This window comes from Malaya genurostris, chromosome 1 (genome assembly GCF_030247185.1).
Source record: "Malaya genurostris strain Urasoe2022 chromosome 1, Malgen_1.1, whole genome shotgun sequence".
Classification (NCBI taxonomy): domain Eukaryota; kingdom Metazoa; phylum Arthropoda; class Insecta; order Diptera; family Culicidae; genus Malaya; species Malaya genurostris.
The window spans coordinates 99,623,400-99,642,094 of NC_080570.1; the positions used below are offsets into that span (position 1 = coordinate 99,623,400).

Sequence of the window (18,695 nt, forward strand, 5' to 3'; positions counted from 1 at the left end):
AAATCTGAGCAAATACTAATGCATGAAAATCCTAACCTCAAAAAAATCACCTTTTAGAAAGGTTATGCAATCACTGTGAAAACCGACTTTTGAAACGAGGCCCGGAGGGCCGAGTGTCATATACCATTCGACTCAGTTCGTCGAGTACGCAAAATGTCTGTGTGTATGTGTGTGTGTGTGTGTGTGTGTGTGTGTGTGTGTGTGTGTGTGTGTGTGTGTGTGTGTGTGTGTGTGTGTGTGTATGTGCGTTTGTGTGTATGTAACGTTTTTTCGCACTTACTTTTCTCGGAGATGGCTGAACCGATTTTTACAAACTTAGATTCAAATGAAAAGTCTTGTGGTCCCATACAAAATTCCTGAATATCATTTGGATTCGACTTCCGGTTCCGGAATTATGGGGTAAAATGTGCAAAAAATTGTGAAAATAAGTGCACTAACTTTTCTCAGAGATGACTGAACCGATTTTCACAAACATAGATTCAAATGAAAGGTCTTGAGGTTCCATAAAAAAATTCTGAATATTATTTGGATCCGACTTCCGGTTCGGGAGTTATGGGGTAAAATGTGCAAAAAAAAAAGAAAATATATGTTCTAACTTTTCTCATAGATGGCGCGACCGATTTTCACAAACTTCGGCTTATATGAAAGTGGTCCCATACGTAATTCCTGAATTTCATGCGGATCCGACTTCCGGATCCGAAAATATAGGGTAAAGTGGGTTAAAAATTGTATACCATCACTGAAAATGGGGAAAAATCTTTAAAAAAATTCTAAATCGACCTGAAATGTTTTCCAATTAATAGTTTTTATCAGTAGACGGTCAAACAAACCGATTTCGGTTATTCTTTTAAGAATCGAAGAAAATTATTTTGATGAATACCACAGTATTATATATGATAGTATGATTGATATGAGAAAGGCATCATTACACCACTAGGTGGATTAAAACAGGTTTTATCATGTAATTCCGGAACCGGAAGTCAGATTGGAAGGATATTCAATATCAGGCTATGGGGTCATAAGACCTTCATTCGAATATAAGTTTGTGAAAATCGGTTGTCATCGCCGAGGAAATTGAGTGAATATTTTTGTTACATACATACACGCATACACACAGACATTTGCTCAGTTCGTCGAGCTAAGTCAAATGATAGATAGCATTCGGCTATCAGTTTTCAAAATGATTGTATAGCTTCTATATATGAGTAAGGCAAAAAGTAAACGATAATAACCGATTAGAGAGAACAGACATCCGTGTAAAGTTTTCAACGTGTATAAAAAATTTGTCTACCGTTTTTAAAAGTAATCACTACATAACAATCCATCAATCGGATTGGATTCTCTGGAAAGCTATATTCAAAAGAAGATTCAAATCACCATGTTTACTACTTTAAAATAATCTGTATTTATGTTCAAAAATGGTCGGAATTCTCTATCAACCTAACGGTATATATTGTTAGATATACCAGCATAAACTCAGGAGAGACATTATAATCGACATCACCATATTGCCTGTCAAAGCCACCATCGTAGTTCATTTAACTAATCTACTAATCTGGGGTAATTGTACCAACACTGATCTCAGTTCCTGTGCTTGGAGTCTAACAAACAATTTCACTGTTGAACTGATGAGAAATATGTGAAATAGTTGTAATAGCAAATGAAACATCAAGCTGAGATTAACAAAGAAGCTGTGATGGAAAAAGATACAGTTACCATATATAAGAAACAATCAGTTGAGAATCTGCTAGCGATTCGATTCAAACGAGCACGATGTGCTCTATACCATAGCATCACGAAGGTTAAACACTTATTAATCAATAATGGCACTCATTGTTCAACCATCTTACATAGATCACGATGATTAACACCCTCTCTACTGCCGATATGAAAATATGTAACGTTAGCTATAACAACGACTCTATTATCCTAATTTGTTTATCCACTTCCACACGGCCGCTGGTATTGATTTGAAAAATTGGGTACACAATGGCATCCAATTGCGGTAATTTGAGTTCTTGAGGACCGCACATTTTTTATGTATAATTATCTCATTTTAAAACTAACCACTGCCACCCCGCGTATGAGGTAACCAAAATTACCAACCAAATAGGAATGGTTTATTGGTACTGATGTTCATCGTCGAACCCACCGATCGCGGCCGATGTAGCAGCAATCATCTGCTTTGGCGAAACCTACAGAAGAGAAAAACACAGTCAGACATGATTAATGAAGAACTTATGGTTTAATTGTTTTGATGAACGAAAAATAAGCATTGTACGCTGCTATGAGAGAAATCGCGGGTAATTTACACATATCACAAATTTTCTTCGAGAAATAGAATAAATTATTAAATAAATTATTACGTTGTATGGAGAAAATAAACAAAAAAAATCCGCAGAGTTGAGATCTTCGATACGGTAAAAGATAAATTTTCATCGAATTCTTATATATTATTGATTTTAGAGTAAGTAAGCGAAAGGGTTTGAAAGACGATTGAGTGTATTTACAAGTTGTTAAGTATAAGGTCGAATAAATTTTCAGCAAAAATGTTCTTAAAAGTTGAAGTTACCCCAGTCTCCCTTTGTAGCATTGTCGTTTGATCATTGTCTACGATACGTATGATCTCTTGGTCAAATGGATCCGCTCTCCATGGCCGTGGAAATATTAGTTTTTATTGTCTAGTACAAGCATTTAACACTCGGGATTATAAAATTATCGTTATAAGTTTATCACAGATTTCATAGCATTTGAACAGCCTTCTTGTTGCTGTTATTACTAAACAATTAACCTCCATTCATCTGGGTCATGGGGTAACAGTACTTGTATGAACCTCAGTTCCTTCAGCAATATTTGCTATTAGTATTTTTTGAGTAGGTGTAACACGTACATTGGAAACTGGTACGTTAGAACAACATTTTCAACCTGAAGCATCAAGAATTATGATGTTGTCTCTCATGTCATGTATCAGTGCTATGATGTCATTTCTCTCACGTCTCCATATATTGACACCTATATTTATTAGTGTGGTAGAGCATTAGAACGGCTGAATGCAAAAATCGAATAATTTCAACTTAGGTTGAAAACCCGTTAAAGTATTTTTTTAATATTATAAAAATGATGCACTAATGAAGGATGTAAATAACATTCCGGAATAAAATCGCTTAACCGATTTCAACAAACTCAGGCTTGCTTGAAAACTACTATTGAGTCATTGATAAAGTTCGAATATAAAATGGCTGTAACTTCTGGGTTTGGAGATATAATTGTATAAGTGACGTAACCGACAACTTTTGCCCGGGTTTGCGGTTCAATACATAGGGCGCTGGTCATACAAGCTAGTTGTCGTATGTTCTTGTCCCGACCTGGAAGGATTTTTAGTGTCAGTAGAATCGTAGTACTAGCCATGCAATGATTCTGTACGCTAAGAATCGGCTGCGAAGTCTGTTGAAACAGAAAGGCCAATATACACAACCGGCAAAACGCGTTGTTTTATTACCGCTCAATTTTCTCAAAGATTAAGCCATAATAAGATTTTAATAAACTTAAGCTTGTTTAAAAGCTTTTATTGGATTTTTGACCAAGTTCAATGACCAAACTACGGTCACTTCTGGTTCCGGAGATAATGTAATGGTATAAGTGACGTAAATAACAAAACACTCTTCTTCGCCCTTTTTTTCTCCGATGGCTGAACCGATTTCCGAACTCGTTGGCTGAACCGAAGCTTCGACTCGTTTCAGTGATACTATTGAGTCATAAACCATGTTCGAAGATCAAATGTCTGTCATTTCCGATTTCAGAGAAATTTTCTCTCCACTAAATTTTCTCCGAGAAGGCTGAACAGATTGCAACAAGGTTAGGCTCGTTTGGAAGCTACTATTGGTTCATTAAACAGGTTTCGGTGATAGAATGGAATAAGTTATCTACACAGATAAAAATATTTTGTGAATTTACATCTATTTTCATGCACATATTTGGAGCAGGTAATTAAACATAAAATTACTTTACAATTCTGTACGCTTCAATAAAATTTAATCGCAAAATAAGCGTTAATTGAAAGATACAGTTATATTCATTGAAAATTCAATGCAATTCAATTTAGTTTTGCATCAATGAAGGTTTTCAATCAAAATTTCGATTCAACCCATGTCTATTCCATGTTACTATTGATTTACATCTCGTGTAAATTTCATTATTTCTTTCTGTGTAGAAGTTATCAAAATTTCCAATTTTGAAAGCAATGCTATGTCGAAATCTAATGTAAAACGTATATTAACTATTCAATACATCGCATCGCATTTGCGTGTCGCTAAAACGGAAGTATTCACAAAAAAACTGTTCTTAATCCACCTAATGGTGTGATAATCCATTTCTCTTGCCATTGCCGGTTTTTTTTATTTAAATTCAATCTGTTAAAATTCGGCACAGAGAACAGTCATCCAAGTGGAGATTCCAATATGTGTAAAAAAATTAACGGTTGTTTGGTAAAGTGATCACCAAGTAGCCATTCGCCTATAGATGTGCTTCGAGCAGCCCAGTCACTTATTACCCCGTTTACACTTCTGATATAATAAAAGTATACTGACTCCAGCACGCTACCAGCATAATGTAAACGCTTGCTAGTTAGTTACTGGTTGTTGCCAGAGATGCCAGATCATTTTTTCAAAAATCTGTGATCAAACCCAAAACCTGTCTGTGAAAATCTGTGACCGTTTTCCGTACCCAATAGCAGTTCAAAATTAAATTTGGTGAGCAAAAAAAAAAACGTCTCACCATCCATTTTCCGTACCATTTCAGCTGATCGAATTCAATTTAGTGAAAAAAACAAAGCTCTCACTACCAACACGCTCTGTACCTTTTTCCTCAACCGCTCTATACTTTTTGGTGCTAAACTGTACTCGATTTCCAAAATCTGTGAAAATCTGTGATTTATTCAAGAATCTGTGAAAATCTGTGTCAGTTTTAAAATCTTTTAAAATCTGTGCACAAAACTCAAAATGTGTGAAACACAGATTAATCTGTGAACCTGACATCCCTGGTTGTTGCCAGCATGAAAATTTCAGAACGTTCTGAATTTCATGGTGGCTAGAGTGACTATAATCAGAGTGGCGACAGCTGTTCGTTTGGAATGACAGCTCCCAGTTCCAAACGAGCAAACGACCTGTCAATTCAATGTAAAGCTAATGGAATGTTTTGAATTGTTGCCAAAATTACGGATGAGATGTCGTCACTCTGGTTATAGGCACTCTAATGGTGGCAAGCGATGCTGGTAAAGAATTTCAAGATGGCGACAGAATGAAAATATTGTACTTTTCGTACGTATTTTATGCTTTTTCAGTTAAAAGCAGTATTTTGCGTAAAGTGGAAAAATATCAAACATCAAAATAATGATTTAAGCACTTAAAGCAGGGGTTCCCAAAGTGGTCGATATAGACCCCTTGGGGTCGATATCCTTTTTGCGGGGGTCGACGTAAACAAAAACTGACTATGGGGGTCGACGAGGTCTAGAAATCGACCCCCTATTGTTTGATATAAGTTGTTATTTGAAATATTTACGCTAAAAAAGTTGCGTTTATTTGACCATCCGCAGAAATTGGTAAGTATTTTACATCAATATTAAAAAAGCAATAAATTGAATTTTCAAAGAAATTTGTTGATGGGGGTCTGAGGCCTAAGTTAATTTTAGTAAAGGGGTCCCTGACCCAAAATAGTTTGGGAACCCCTGACTTAAAGGATACTTTTCATCACAGAGAACAGACAGAAAACAGAACAGCTTTTTCAAAAACAGCTGTGTAAAGCATGCAAGTAAAATCACCGTTGCGCACGATTTTGCACGCATGATTTACCATTGTATAAAAGCTCGAATGCAAGAGCCCACAAGGGATTCCTGGGCTGCTTGAAGCGCCTCTACAGGAGAATTGCTACTTTGTGATTCCTTTTTAAAACAACCGTTAAATTTCTTACACAAATTGAAATCTCTGCTTGGATGTCTGTTCTTCAGTTTGGATCCGGAAATGTCAGCAATTTGATTTTCAAACTTGATCCACAACCCAATAGAAGTCCCAAACAAGCTTAAACATGTTGAAATCGGTTCAGCCATCTCTGAGAAATTTGAAAGGAGGGAAAATGCGTTTTATCGGTCACGTCACTTACACCACTATATCTCCAAATCCAAAAGTGCCATTCAATTTATCTTCGAACTTGATTCAATTTCAAATGAACCTTAGCTTGTTTGAATTGGTTTAGTCATCTTCGAGAAAATTGAACTTTGAAAGATGCGCAAACACAGACATTTGCTGATCTCGTCGAGCAGAGTCCGTTTCTCCAGCATTTATATTACCTTTTTATAGGGAAAGTCAAAACATTGTTTTACAATCAGTACATAGGAAAAATAAAAGTAAGAATTTACAGTGAAAATACCCTTTTATCTGAACTGCTGAATATGGCTTACGAAAAAAGTTCTATTTCTATAAAAGAGCAACATGCGGGTTAATACGGATAAATTCCGGACAAAATGAATTTATATCACACACTTATTTAGATACAACAATTGGACGATATAAAAACTAAAAATTGGCACCATACCTGCTTTTTTCGAACCATCTCCCAATTGAAATCCTTATAAAGAGCGATTCTCTGTAGTTGCAGCACGGAACGAAGTCGATATTGTGGCTTCACTTCAAGCAAGCGTTTAAGCAAATCCTGTACTTCAACCGGAAGAGTGGCAACAGCTTCGGGAATCAGATTCTTAGGAGACGAATGTTCAACTTTTTTTCCGGTCCGAATAAGTTCATCGACATCGTGAGATTTGTTCAAATAACTTGATAAATTCAAATTAGGATACTAAAAGGAAGGCATAAAATAATAATAGATAGGTAAAAGATTTATAGGCGAGTTTATGCAATAGTGTGTTTCTCTTTATCTCTCTACATTTTCTGTATTTATGATTCCAATCAGCAAAATAATATAATGCTTCAAAAGTTATATTCAATCATAAGTGCATTTTTGGAGGTGATTGATTTCATTTTTAGAAGTACTAGAGTGGGAAATATGTTCACAAATGCGAAATTCATATTATGTTCTATTATTAATTCCACCTGATTTAGTAACTTCAAAATCAAATAATCCTCAACAATATTTCAAAAAGTAATTTAGAGGCAACAAAAATGAATCTTCTATATGGATATTAAAGCTCAATAATTAATTACTTTGATGTTGTAGAATTGTCAATTCAGCGGTAATGATTCATCTCAAATATAAAAAGTGAAAATACGAGATTGCATTTGGTTTGATACAGACACCATTATATCACAGTTAGTATATAACCGGAAGCGGTAAATTTTTAAACTTCATTCTGCTCCAGTTAAGGTGCACTTTCCAAACATAAATAAATATAAACTGGAGGGAGACTGCGATGGTATCAAAATTTTGTGTGATTTAGGGAATGTATTATTTTCTCGTTTGCTTTTCAATTGCATGCTGCAAATGTGTTGCACGGGCAACCCGTAAATAAGAAAATTGCAATATTGCAATTGTTGTTTTTTGTCCTGGTCGTTTCAACTGAAATACAACTTTTAACTACTACATCTCTTGCATTTCTCATAACCATTTAGGTAAACAAAATCATTTTTTGTTTTTGAATGGTTTCAGTTGGCTGGGAATAAGCAGAGCAAAACACTGAACGTTTCATGTTAAAAATTTTAAAGGGTTAGTAAACGTCGTTTGTGTAGGATGCATACTTGTCATTCCATGGAAGTACTATAACTAACTGCGAATAGTGTGTTTTCGGAAAAACCAAGGCAATGTAGATAAATACAATACTAGCATCTTCATCTGCAAAATACTAAATTCTTTCTTTAGAATTACAATCTAGCGTTACATATCTATATCACCAATAAGTGAAGTGTTATGATGTTAAAAGCTGGAATGTGATGAACACTTAAAAAACAATGGTAATAAACATTTTAGTTCAATCAACTGAATAATTGGTTAAAACTACTAAGACACGTTTTACTTTTATGCATGAAAAAAAATTAAATCAGCAGCAACATCAGTTGTATGGTTATCCGTTTATATAAAGCGATAAAGCTAGTATGGTTTATCCGTTTGGGGCGCGTGTAGTTGTAGCATTTCATTACCCGTATGTGCGTGTGTCATAGCTCGATTAGTATGTATGCTATTGCTAACCTGGGAGCATGATCAATAAAAAATGACAGTTTGAATAAAACAAACAACCGATCAGTTGTACCAAATTTCTACCAAGGGGCTGTCCATAAAAGACGTCACGCTTTTTTGAACGATTTTTGACTCCCCATCCCCCCATTCCCCTATGTCACATGTCATGAATTCAAAATAAATAAAATTCATTTCAATACATTCTCAATATGTATGACAAACCATACAAATATGGGGGAAAAATCGATTTATTACATGCTGTCATTAGATTAAAAATATCCCTAAAACTACAAAATCATCGGAATTATTTTATTAACATCAATTATATAAATTAACAAAAGTATTTGGTTGAAATTGATGAAACATTTGAATCATCTGTTTTATTCTTCCTAGGGGTACACAGATATATTATTGTTTTAGGTAAAGAATAATATTTTCTTAGTGTAGCATACAGGGCTGAGAAAATAAAGACCAAAGCCTCATCAAAACGAGATCAATGCCGGAGAATCTTTTCATGATCAGTTGATCAGTGAATTTTAAATCACATCGATCAATATCGGTACTGATCTTCCGTCACACAGTGGGTAGTGATTTTGAGCTAAAATGATTCTTGATTTATGTAAGTTTAATCATTGGATGATTCGATAAGCTTTGATGTTGGTGAAGGAGAATCACATATGATCAAGATAAGACATGACATGATCTAGGTCTGAAATCGTTGATCTCCCGCCCTTTTTCAAATGGAGTACAATTGAATAAACTGCATCAGAATCAGATAAGAAAAATTCTTAAGATATACTATTATCAATGCTAGAAAATCAAATTACTGAAAAAAATGTCAGTGCATAACTTAAGTTAAACCGTTTGAAGGCATCTTTTTCTTTTTTACGTGCACTCCGTGCACTATTGCTGATCACAACAGAAATGATTTCCTGCATCATTCATTTCCGAATTTACAAGAAGAAGATTTTACATCAACAAATACACGTTTCCCTATAGAATGTAAACGTATATTGTGAAGATTTCTTCAGGAAATAGGGCAAAGCAGTAATATAATTAGGTATTTAAAAAATGCGCTCATTGAAAATATTAGACGTCACATTCCAAAAACCTCCCCCCCTTCCCCCTGTCACAAAAGGTCACGTTTTATGAAACACCCCCCCTCCCCCTTGCGGCGTGACGTCTTTTATGGACAGAACCAAAATCAGAAAATTTGTTTGTTTGGTGTTCGCGAGTGTTTCCGTGTGGAAACTTGTTTCCGTAATTTTTGATTGCATCCAGACCCCTACAGCATTATCTAAGTCATATTTTTACAAAATATTGTTTATTTACCATCGCTAATAGAGAGTGATAGTAATTGAAGTGGAAAGCTTGCTTATTTCAAATACTTGGAACTTGGAATTTGCCATACATACCCAACTAAATCGTCGATAATTTCGGCACAAGGACAAAGAAGAAGCAGAGACAACAAAACTGAATCCTCCTAAAGTCGACATAAAAAGACTGCTTCTATCCTCTGTCTTAATACTGTCTCGTAAACATGTGAATGAAGTAATTGTTCGCCTTATCAGCCTTCATATCAAAGATCAGTCACGTAAAAAATCTTTGCATTTCCGCTCGAACTTAAACTATCTTTTCCTATTGTATTTATTGGTCCTATACCATACAACTGAAATGACGAAATATGTTTAAGCAATTTCATTCACCGACGATGCTACACAGTTGAATGATATCTCTGTGCATAGAAAACGATAAACAGAATTCTATGCACATGGCAAAGTTGCTACCAGAGTGTCGTAGTCTCTTTCAATAACAACGAAATGCGTTTGGCACGACGAGCGGTGCAATGATGGCAATGATTGAGCTAGAACTTGAAATGTTGTCAAGTTCTCGCTTGTCATACGTCTCAGTGTGAATTATCCAATTTAAGTCGAGCATTGTGGCGATTACATTATCGGTCTTTGGTGTGTGAAAAATGAATCAGTTAAGCGATGTCGTTTAATATTATCTGTATGATGATTCGGAATAATGGTCTTCTAAACCCAAGCGAGTCAGTTATGATGATTTACTAGGAGTATTAACGTGATTTGTGCACCATGAAATATTCTCAAATAGCCATTGCAATTTGCACTAATTTTTTCCATGTGCTTGTTTTGCTTAACAACACTCATAAACTTATTTTATTTTATTTTTTTTATCCGGATTTATAGATGATTTATTAACACTTTAATTCATCATAATTCATTGAACCAGAAAGGTTTGTGATTAATCTTAAAGAGTTTAAAATAATATTGTTAATTTAGGTCTGATAGGTAAATATCTTGAAATACAACAAATAATAATATCTGGGTTAGTGAGCTCTTATGTCTTACTTTACTATGGGTGCCTTTTCAAAATCTACTTGTTGCAGCAACAATTTAATATTCTTTCCTTGCCGCAAAAAATATGATCAGCTATTTAAGATAACGAATTCAGTAGAATGAGATAATCACAAATAACTCAAAATTAAGCTCTAAAATGTTTGGTATCAGAAAAATTGATACAATGGAAAACTCATCAAACTCGTGTTTGCCTTTCTCGTACTAGATCGACGGTTATGATGCGACATTCGATTCCGGCGTTATCTACTGGGAAAGTATGTGCACTTGAACAGAGCCGTCGAGAAAAAATACGGGACCCTTTAGGAACCGTGCACGAGGGCGTGGTTTAGTGATCCGATGACGACAGTGCAAGAGGCGACGAGTGGAAAGAAAAATCCTACCATAGCAAAACTTGTAATTTGAGTTTGAAAATACTTTCTAACGCATTTTCTCTGTGTATTTTTTTTCCGGAGCGAACGATTCGCGTGCGGTACGAACGATTGGTCAACATCAACTGGCTATTAAATTTTGCGTCGAATTATTCTTTCTGTATCTAAATACGGCCACGTCATTTTCTGTCATTGCAATTGGATTTGTGTATAATATTGGTCATATTCTCTCAAACATACTATATTATCACGATATTATCAGCACATTAAATGATGTTTTAATCGACTGGACTGGAAACACTGAAAAAATCTTGCATCATAATCCTGATTTCAGATCTTTAGTAAAAATTGCTTCTATGTAATTTCTTTTTATACTTTCACTCGAAGAACATTCTTCTCAGTTCGTCGAGCTGAGCAATGTCTGTGTGTGTGCGTGTGTGTCTCGAAAATGACCTTATCGATGTAGACCAACTCAGATTCAAATTAAAGGTCTCGTGGTTCTACACGGAATTTCTGAATTTCATCCGGATCCGACTTTCGGTTCCGGAATGATAGGGTAAAGTGTGTTAAAAAATGTGTACCGTCACTTAAAGAGCCGAAACGAAAAGAGTAAAAAGTTTTCTAAATTGGTCACGAAAGTATTCTGATCGGTAGCCATTATCAGCCAAACCCGGTTTTCGAATAACGACGGCAGATAATAGTCATATACTCAAAAAAGGATCTTACTTACTTTTCTCAGATATGGCAGTCCGGTATTCCTAATCTTAGGTTCAAATGAAAGATCCTGTCGAAAATTAGACATATTTGAAAGATCCTGTCGAAAATTAGACATATTTGTCGGATGCAATTAAAATCGTCGTTTAGAGTACGATGTCAATATCGTATAAAATCTTCAAAATTTGAATAAAAACTAGTTGAATTTGTAGGTCATGTTAGTTGATGGCCATACGAACCAACTTCGAGTATACCGGTTCTCGGGTTCCAGTGCCCGAAAAACCTACAATAGTGGAACTCACTTCGATTTCTCATGAATGTCAGAGAACTGTTTCATTCTGTAGGTTATACTAGTTAATGTACAAAAAATAACTTTGGTTTATTTTCAGAATAGAAGAGAAATTTTATAATAGTATACCACAGTATTATATATGAGAATATAATTGATATGAGAAAGTCATCATTACACCACTAGGTGAATTAAAGCAGGTTGTTTACTATTTTATTCAGCGTAAACATATGGTAACAGTGTAAAGCTCTGGTAGGATTATTTCGCCAATTCGCCACCAATGGCGCTACTTGTTGTCGTGCATATATACATGAGAATAAACCCTCCGTGTATTTCCCACGCACTCGGCTGGTGTGCTGTTTTTGCATGTATTAGTATGACGGATTCGGAAAAATTTGTAGATCGATCGCAACGATAAACAAATATGGTTATTGAATGTATTTTATTATGAAGAAATAGAAACACTTTTAAATCTTCGATTTTACGAAACCGGTGGGTTTACCCTTTTTCCCCTCTCCAGGATATCTTGTTAATATGATGTCTTTGACATTGGTGAACTAATGGAAACGATTTTTGACATTCAGAGTTACGCAGGATGCATGCCAGTTTTATTCGTATTCACGTCACACAGCTATGTCTTCGACCTTACCCAATCCACTTTTTTCAATCAAGCTGATATTTTTATTTGAGGAATACGGCGCTAGATGAGTAACAGTTTAGTTATGTGAATGGTATCAATCGAGAAATTGAGAGTAGGAGAGACCGGGGCTTGATAAGGTTGATTCTCTAGAAAGAATCGTGTTTCTCAGTTTGAGTCAACTCGATCCAAGTGACTAATAGACAAATTGTGGAAGTTGATAGATTGATATGTATAACCAGGGTCGAAGAAATGCATTTCGATTCGATAAAATTTCGGCAGTCATTACCACTATTATAATTTCAGGTGGTTTTATTTTGTCGTTTCGGCAGGAGCACGTTTGTTCTTTTGTCGTGAGACTATCGAAGTGTTCACCTTTTTTTCAACGATGCTAACATGAGAAATAAGTAGTAAAAATAAATTAAAATGATTAACACATAGAAATAGTCGATCAGAACTATTAAAAGTTCATTATTTTTACGTTTCGTCTTTGACTCATCAGTGCAGAGCAGTTCAAATTAAACTGCTTAGTGCTAAACTCGGCAGTTCAATTTGAACCGCTAAGCAGACGTAAAGTTTCTGCTACTTACAGAACACTTTTTGTTTTGCAACGAAGTGCAATGTCTTTTCTGACGTGCCGAACGAAAACGTGTTTTCGACTATTTCTGGCCGATGCAGGTATTTTGTGCGGATCAGGGTCATTTTGCCGAAAGCCATTTCGCCGAAAGCCATTTCGCCGAAAGCCATTTCGCCGAAAGCCATTTCGCTGAAAGCCATTTCGCCGAAAGCCGTTTCGCCGAAAGTCATTTCGCCGAAAGGGTCATTTCGCCGAATGTCATTTCGCCGAAAGGGTCATTTCGCCGATTCCTGCAATTGTCTTGAAATTAGAATTGGAATTGATTTAAAATAGGCACAAATGAATGATAAAACATTAACGCCCGTTTTGTTAACCTACAATTGTACTTCTTGAAAAAAGATTGATTCTTGTACTCTTGAATAAAGATCAATTCATGATCCTAAGAACAGAGTTCCCAAGGAAACTTTTTGACTATTAGCCACTAATCATCAACGTAATTGCATGAGTGTTTCCAAGCAAATGTGGTATTTTCCGTTTACTAAGTGAAAAAATATCTAATGCGGCTTCGCCACATCGATTTGAGTCGTGTGCTGTCCGATCTCGCTACCGCTCGTTCGGACTTAACTAAAGCAAAGAAACCTAGCTTTGAGTAGACCGGGCAAACGAGGCGGTTACAGGTTTGTATGCAAGAGGCCGCCGCTTCCGACGGCGGGTCGGCGGCCACCTCACCCGGCGTCGCCTCGGCGGCTTTATGCCGCCGAGCCATCTTGGCTTCGGTTATGTGGCTGCGCCACATCATAATGAATTCGAAATTACCATTTCGGCGAAATGACCCATTCGGCGAGATGACCCATTCGGCGAAACGACTTTCGGCGAAATGACCTATTCGGCGAAACGACTTTCGGCGAAATGGCATTCGGCGAAACGACTTTCGGCGAAATGGCTTTCGGCGAAATGGCTTTCGGCGATATGACCCGCTCCCATTTTGTGCTAGGGCACATAATCGTTTTTATTAGTTCAAATTGAACTGCCGAGTTTAGCTACTCTAATCGCTAGTCACTATCAGTAGACGGTCGAAAAAACCGATTCCGGTTATTTTTTCAAGAATTGAAAAAATTTATAAATACCACAGTATTATATAGGGCCGCACGCAGGAATCATTCAAGGGGGATTCAAGAAAGTGGAGGGGGGGGGGCTTCAAAAGGTGGGAAAGCCGTAAAGTGCCAAACCCCCAAGCACCTGCCCACGGGCCTCTGGATACTTTGATTGATATGAGAAAGCCGTCATTACACCACTAGGTGGATTGAAACAGTTTTTTCTGGTAGTACAACTATTGAGTCACATCCTTTGCTAACATTAAGAATAAAGCATACGCGGCTAACCAGTTTCAACCTGTCATGACAAAATACTTCACACTCAACAACCACATTGAGTACTGATGCATCCAGTGGCTAATGATAGTACTCTTATAGCTGTCCCTTTTGCGTAGTAATACAGCTGTTTTTTGTGACGTTGTTTCATATACCGTACAAAAAATGTTAATAACTAGTTTGTTGATTCTTACTAAAAAGAATAAGATCTAATGAATTAGAGCTCCGAGTTTGTTACAACATCGTTATCATAGAACAGAAGCAACTATATTGCCGGTGATTCCGAAGCGGTCTATTTATTGTAATCTATTTTATAGTGTGGTATGTGACTAGCAACAAAATTACCCTATTTCCGAACCATAAGCGAAAGGTTTGGGTTAAGTTCATTAGGTAGGACATCACAATTCCATAATGCACTCGGTAGCTTATTTGGAAAAATTCCATCAAATAATTAGTGTAGACTAAATAAAAATTTTGTTCAGAAGCTGTCACATTTTACAAGTAATCAACACTTAAAATATTTATTAAAATAAAGAGAAAATGTAATTCCTAACATAATTAGTAGTACAACGTAAATAAAGATTCTAATTGATCTATTTTTAATCTTTGGTTGTTTGCTATATCAACACGCAGAAAAAAATATTGTGAAAATAATTAAATTACGAATAACTGTTACCATTTTATGTTGATATAGTTATTAACAATAATGGTTTGATTCAATCAATGTTTTTTTAAATAATTAACATTTGTTTGGAACAACCATGTCCTGTTTAAAATCAAGCATATTTTGTTTAACTTCGCGATACCTCCGATTGAAACAAATATTTTTTTGTTTGATGGTCAACTAACCGTTTTGTTGTTTTGAAAAACAGGGGGTTTTCTGCATGCATAACGCTTCAAGGATAATATTTGTTTTGTTATTAAAGATATTAAACATGGATAATTGTACATCCTTATATGTGAAAATGAGTGAGCTGAGCAATTCATCGCTGTACAGAACAATTCTTCGCTTATTGTTTGATGCTCTGTGGCGTACCTAGGATAATTTGCTGCCGATGCAAATTATGATTTGCCGCCCTCCATTGTAAGAGAGGTTCGGTTCAGAGATCAAAAAATGGTCCCTATACCCACCAGATTGTTTTGCAGTCCCCAATAAACCATGCGCACGGGGCGAGGGCCCTCTCCTAGATACGCCCCTGCTGACGCTACTAGTTGTCATTAGACAATTTTCTATGCGAATAATGGACGATATTTGCATATCTTGCGGTGAACGTGACAATAATAGTTATCATTAAATTTGTTTTCCAGTTTTGAAATGCATTTTCAATTCACAGATTATAGCGGTAAAAGTGTTTAATTCATGTCTTTCATAATTTCACGGGACGATTTTGTATTTGTCTAATTTGTTGTTCATTGCATGTTTATGTGTGATAAGAATTTATTTTCGCAATGCCTGTTGTTCCATCTTGGCCAGTTCATTACTATTCGGAGAAGATAGTATTATCTGTTGAGCAAAACGACAAAATTCCTCTATCTCAAAAATGATCGGTAAACATTGAAAAACAAAAAACTAAACATCACAATTCATTTTACCTCAACGTTCAATTCCAGGCATGAAACTTTGCTTTCTTCCATTCCACTTGATAAGGTGATGATTCAAGTTATTGTTCACTGATACAAGTCAGCTAAATTGCACCCCAAAGCATAGAAGTATGGAATTAGTGAAATTCCAGTTTTAGAATGAGCATGTGCAAATATTTCTTAAACGGAAGTTTTAAATCGCATGATAGTAATGCAGTCGAGACGAATTATTCTAATTGTCATATCATTCTAGTTATCAGTATTACTGTTTAGGTATTACAGATATTATTCCATGTTACGTTGTTTCTTTTGGTATCACTTTTACATAGTTTTATAGAAAATTAAATCTACCTTTATTTGACAGATTACACTTTCAAACAATTGTTTTAAAAAACAGAACAAGTAATGCAAGCGTCAGTTCCAAATATTTTATAATTTAGAGAATATATTTTAACAACAGATGAAAAATTGATGTCGAGTCCACGTTGACCAACGTTGTTACAGAATAACTGTAACAATTAGCCAAGAATCAGATGAAAGCTAGAAATAAATTTATAGTAAACAATCCAGCAAAAGATTATAATTAAAAAATAAAATTCAATATAAATATTTTTTCTTCCATCTGGCTAATATAAAAAATACAATAAAAGTTATACTCAATTTCTCAATAGTGTGAAACTGAATAAAGTCATAAAACAAAATTTACAGTGCACTACACGAGATTCAAAAGAGTATCATTAATGATTTAAAAATGGTTAGCATTTAGTCAATTCCAGTTTAAGAAAAGGCCCAACAATACCGCACAACTAACAAGTAGAAAAAATCGCGCCAGTCGAACCCACTGCTATAGTCTTAGTATTAACGATACTAAAACCATAAGATCTCAACGGTTCAATTCTCTGACCGGCAACCGCCCCATCAGAGCAATGAAGAGTGAAAGAGTATATATTTAAGAGCTTGTATTGAGAATTTTAACAGAGCAAATCCTATTACTATTTCGTGCATAGCAGTGTTGACAGATTTTCGGCTATATGTACGAAATCATTCCTTTAACTCGCCACCACACCAAAAATATGCAACAACCTCGATGCGATTTTCAACCGATGAGAATGAAATTTAAGCCAGTTGAACATAAAGCACAATACTGTTCTGTATTACAAACAAATTGCAAACATCACATGTTATTACATATTTCACCAGTTTGGCTGAATACTAGGGTAACAGAGGTATTTTGGCCCGCTTTAGGATCGATTTCATTTTGGCCCATTTTGTAAAAATATCCACCAAATGTTTTAATATCAATGAAAAATCCTTCCGCAATAGGTAATTTAATGTGATTAGCTTCAAACTGATGCAACATGGGTTACCTAAGATCGATTGAATCCATATAGTTTGTTAGGTGGGCCAAAATATATGAAGTGGCCAAAATACCTCTGTTACCCTAGTACATGATATGGACCAGAAAAAAAAACAAAACAGTATCTGTAGATTCTCAGAAATGGAATTTAGAAATTCAATGACCCAATGTTTTTTTCGCACGTCCTAACTATAACTAAATTATTGTATTTTTCTTGATCACATTTGAAAAGACAACGATGAAATATTAATTTTTCTTTTGAAACTGTATGACTTATGGGCACAATTATGGGTTAGTGCTTAAAGTGATTAATTATAAAACACTCAAATATACTTTAATGATAACCACCACAGTGAATTCAAGGTAGATGGTTCAACTGAAGTTCTTTATAATTATTAAAACTAGCCGCAATTCACTATAGCATCCCGCATAATTGCAATTGGTGGGGTTCGGATTATATAAAAATATATTGTATTGTGGTTAACACATATAGTATGGAATTATGTTGATTCACCGATAAACACGATTTTTGTTCTGCTACAATGTATGTACACAAATGGTTCATTGTTTCAATATAGTATATTACCACAGACTAACAGACAGGACACTCAAATTAGATTCTTCAATCATTTTAACGGTCATTTCGAATATTCCTTTATTTGGGACAGCACTCACATGTGTCATGATGGCGCCACGTTAACCTATCAAAAACATCCTGTCTGTCATCTAGACTGTGTTTATTTTTTTCATTTACCAACAGAGTTGCCATTCATGCAGAATTACCTGTAATGTATTGATTTGTATACGTCCATGCGAATTTCATGCAGGATACAGATTTAATACATATTCACTTGCTTCTGGTCTGCCGCCACTTAATTTCGGGTGAAAACTACCAACACAATAAAAAATAGTCTAGATGAACAACGTTGAGTCAAATAAATGGTTACCTTCCAACATCGCGAAAAAGTTAAATATATTATCAACGCAATCCAATAATTTATTGTGACGATTCATTTTCAAAAATTTTGATGAAATCAGGCATCCCTGCAAGCAGCTGATCGGTGCTGACAAACGAGGGGAAACCAACTAGTAAAAAAACTTTTACGTAACACAAGGGGTGTACCGATAGTAAATAGTTCGCGCAGTACAATATAGGTGGAACTAGTGCATCACGAAAAATTATTTTTATAAGAATTTACTCATACTGTCATGTCTGTTAGTCTGTGATATTACTATTGTATATGTT

At 35.4% G+C, this 18,695-nt stretch overlaps 1 protein-coding gene across 1 annotated transcript in view; it reads right to left on the reverse strand.

Moving 5' to 3' along the window:
* Positions 1-2,057: 2,057 nt before the first annotated feature.
* The window catches only part of LOC131425210 (serine/threonine-protein kinase S6KL), a 56,198-nt gene continuing 39,560 nt past the window's right edge, over positions 2,058-18,695 (reverse strand). Inside the window, exons 8-9 of the mRNA XM_058586890.1 lie at positions 6,586-6,843; positions 2,058-2,195 (exon numbers count right to left, since the gene is read on the reverse strand). Of these exons, the coding sequence (XP_058442873.1) occupies positions 2,121-2,195; positions 6,586-6,843 (333 nt within the window). The 3' untranslated portion in view covers positions 2,058-2,120. The remainder of the gene's footprint in view (positions 2,196-6,585; positions 6,844-18,695) is intronic.